Genomic DNA, 3333 nt, shown 5'->3' with positions numbered 1-3333 from the left:
GACCGGCTGCCCCAGCAGGCGTGCAAAAGGCCATGGGGCCCGGCAGGATTCATCCCGGGTTTGGGGGAGCCGGCCGATGTCATCACAGGATCTCTCCCTGTTATTTTTGAACAATCTGGAGAGGTCCCAGTCGCCTGGAAGCTGGCAAACGTTGTCCCAGTTTCCAAGCAGGGTAAGAAGGAAGACCCTGGTAATTACCAGGCTCGTATCAGTGCTGGGTAAAATTGCAGAGAAGGTTATTCTGGGGGTTACTAAAAACCACTTGGGAGATAACACAGTCACTTGTCATAGCCAGCATGGGCAAGCCCTGCTTAATGAGCTTAATTTCCTTTAATGACAAGGTCAGCCATCTAGTTGACCAAGGGAAGCTGCTAGATGCAGCGGATTTGGGTTTTAGCAAAGCTTTTGATACTGCCTCTGGCAGTATCCTGGATAACCTCTCCAGCACACAGCCAGACAAGCCCATCATATGCTGGGCGAGGAATTGCCCGACAGAGTTATGGCAAACGGTGTCACATCAGAGGAGGGCGACAGGCCCCGAGGGCAGGACTTGGGAGGAGCAGCTGAGGTCACTTGGCTTTTGAACTCAGTGATCCTTATGGGTCCCTTCCCACTTGAGACAGTCTATGATTCTGCCTTTGCTTAAAGCTTGGTGGTGTGGGAAAGAAAGGCACAGGATGGTGGGGCTCGGGGATTAAACGCAAGTGGTGCAGAGCTCTGCCGCAGCCTTGGCAGGACAGTAACAGGAGCAGGGGAAACAGCAGCAGCTGGAGCTCTGCGTTCCCAGTGACAGTGCTGGGAGGAAACCCAGGGAAAGGATAGGTAAAAGCCATCTATTTCAACTCTCTTCTGCTTTCCAATGCCCAGAGTTTATTATAAAAAAAGCAAATGGATGAGTTACAGGAACAAAGGGAATCTGTTGCACATTGAGAGCTGTAAACAGCCACCTGGAGAAGGCCCCGAAGGCAGGAAGAGCTGAGGAGAGCCCTGCTCACCAGAGGGAGACCCTCTGTCCCCTCAGTGCTCATTCCTGTGTCGCTGCTGAGTGCCCTTGGGGCCAGCCCAGAGGGGGAGCAGGGGTGAGATTATTCTCTGCCCCCAGAGAACAGCACTCCTTCCCCAGCAGCTACAAAGCTAGGGAGCTGCAGAGAGACAGGCTTTTAGGCCATGGGCAAAACATCTGAGCCTACATGCAGGAAAGCCCCAGGGGACCTTGTCCCTCAGCAGGGCACAATGTCACTGTCCCTGCCCTTACGCTCCGGCAAGGCTGCATGAGGAGCTCAGACACAACACGGCTCAAAGGGAGATTGATGTTCCAGGGAGAGCTCACAGCAAGTTCAAGGTGGTGTCCAACTCCTCCAGAAAGCCTCCCAGCAGGGAAGCTCCACCATCAGACAAGAAAGATCTCGGGATCTCCCAGAGCTCGGTGCCAGGACTCCACAGCCTGCACTGCATACAAGAGGACTAAATAGTCCTCTTAGTCCTTCCTGAGCCCCCAGTCTACAAATCCTTCCCCACCTCACTCCCCCCCCCTTCTATTCTTGTGGTTTGCACAGCGCTGCTGCTTCACCAGAACATGACAGCCACCATGGAGGTACAGCATGAGACCGACCCTGCTGGGCTGGGCCAGGGGCTGTGCAGCCAGCAGTGGAGGCCTGCAGAGAACCAGAGCAGACCCAGAGAAGCCGCTCCCCTGCTCCCAGTGCCCACAGCCAGGAACCAGAGCCAGAGAAACCGTGCATTTAACAGCATCTGGCAAGTTGTCCTTCCACAGACTCACTAGTCATGTCTGAAGCCAGGTGACCTGCCCTGGCATACAGAGCTCCCACCAAGGGCGAGTGAGCAGTTTGTCCTGTCCCTCATTCCTTGCCTTGGAACGAGCTCTTACCCCAGGGGGGAAACTCTCCCCCTTATCCCAGAGCAGCCCGGTTCCTTAAGCACCTTTGGCAAAGACCCTTAGAGCAATGCAGGTAGATGATACAGATTACAGCGCCTTGTAGTGACCAGAGCACCTCCCAGCAGCGAGGAGCACACGTTCTCCTGTGCCAGGCAGGTCTGAGAACACACAGGAATAGGCATAGAGCCCAGTTTTTCAGTAAATTACCTTGAGCTACTTGGGATTTAAGATGCTGCAGCAAAGAGCAACAATACCAACTACTTACTATAGTATAGAGAGAGGAAAAAAAGAAATAGCTACTCTTGCAGGCAGCTGGACCGCAGAGCTACACACAGATACCAGCTCCCAGGACCCCTCCACCCACACGCAGAACAGAAACCCCCACAGCACGCGACACCGCAGCAGGAGCCAGAGCCAGCCCAAGCAGCTGCGATGAAATGGATGGCAACGCCCTGTGCCCTGTCAGGTACTTCCCTCGGGCTGCTCTTCTCACGTGTAGATCCAGTGCTCAGCCGTGTCCTCCCAGCAAGTCAGCTCCTCTGGCTGGAACCAGAGGGAGATCTCCTGCCGGGCACTCTCAATCGAGTCGCTGCCGTGGATCACGTTCCTGTGGGCAAGAAGAAAGGGATCAGCCAGACTAAGCAGACAAAGGCAGGAGAGGGAAGCTGCAGTTTGGAAAATTTAATCTTGACCAATGTAATTAAACCGATCAAGCCAGTCACACCCTACAATATTCTCTCCTGCCACATAGCTCCTCCTTCCAGCTCAGGGGCTGTTTCTGGTTACACTGAACATGGCTTAGGCCATGGATGAGCAGGAGCTGGCAGTTCCCAGTGCTCCTTCCTCCTGTGATGACAAGCCATTTGTTTGCTACAGGAGGAGCTGCAAGTGACTGTTGATCTAGAGCTTGCCTTGGTTTTATGGCAGTAATTCAAGTTTTGCCTCCGGATTTCCTTTGTTCCTTCTGTCAAAGCAGGTCCTCTGAAGCAGGTTTGGTATCAGACACCAGGGAACAGAAAGCCAGTCCAGGGGGGTCAGTAAAAGCAGTGTCTACACCACAAGGCAGACTGCAGCCACCCGAGGTCACAGCTGGTAGACCTTCACTGGTGAAGAGCCCTAGCACACGTAGAGCTCCTGCTTGGCTTTCGTTACAGACTCAGGTGCCCAGCAGAGCTAGAGCAGCTCTCCAGGTGCCCTGCTTCCCCAGGAAAGGGCTGAGAGGGCTCCTCCCTTCCTCTTCACAGCCTGACAGTCCTGACTCCCAGGAGCAAAAGACAAGCAAACCCCACCTGCTTTCAGCAGAGAAGCCCTTGGGAGGCAGGAAAGCCACAAACACAGGCTCCTCCTTCTGGCAAAGCCAACACCAGGCAGCAGAAGTCAGCACCTCCCGCCAGGGCTCCTCTGCAAGCTGTGGGAGGCAGACAGCTCTGCTCTGG

At 54.5% G+C, this 3333-nt stretch overlaps 1 protein-coding gene across 1 annotated transcript in view; it reads right to left on the bottom strand.

The window, feature by feature from the left end:
* Positions 1-33: 33 nt before the first annotated feature.
* Positions 34-3333, bottom strand: part of NME3 (NME/NM23 nucleoside diphosphate kinase 3) — a 6339-nt gene continuing 3039 nt past the window's right edge. The window contains exon 5 of the mRNA XM_035895641.1: positions 34-2504. Within this exon, the coding sequence (XP_035751534.1) occupies positions 2387-2504 (118 nt within the window). The 3' untranslated portion in view covers positions 34-2386. The remainder of the gene's footprint in view (positions 2505-3333) is intronic.

This window comes from Egretta garzetta, unplaced genomic scaffold (assembly GCF_000687185.1).
Source record: "Egretta garzetta isolate BGI_Z169 unplaced genomic scaffold, ASM68718v1 scaffold140, whole genome shotgun sequence".
NCBI lineage: Eukaryota > Metazoa > Chordata > Aves > Pelecaniformes > Ardeidae > Egretta > Egretta garzetta.
Note: the sequence above shows the minus strand (reverse complement) of the source record. Positions and strands in the feature narration are given on the sequence as shown.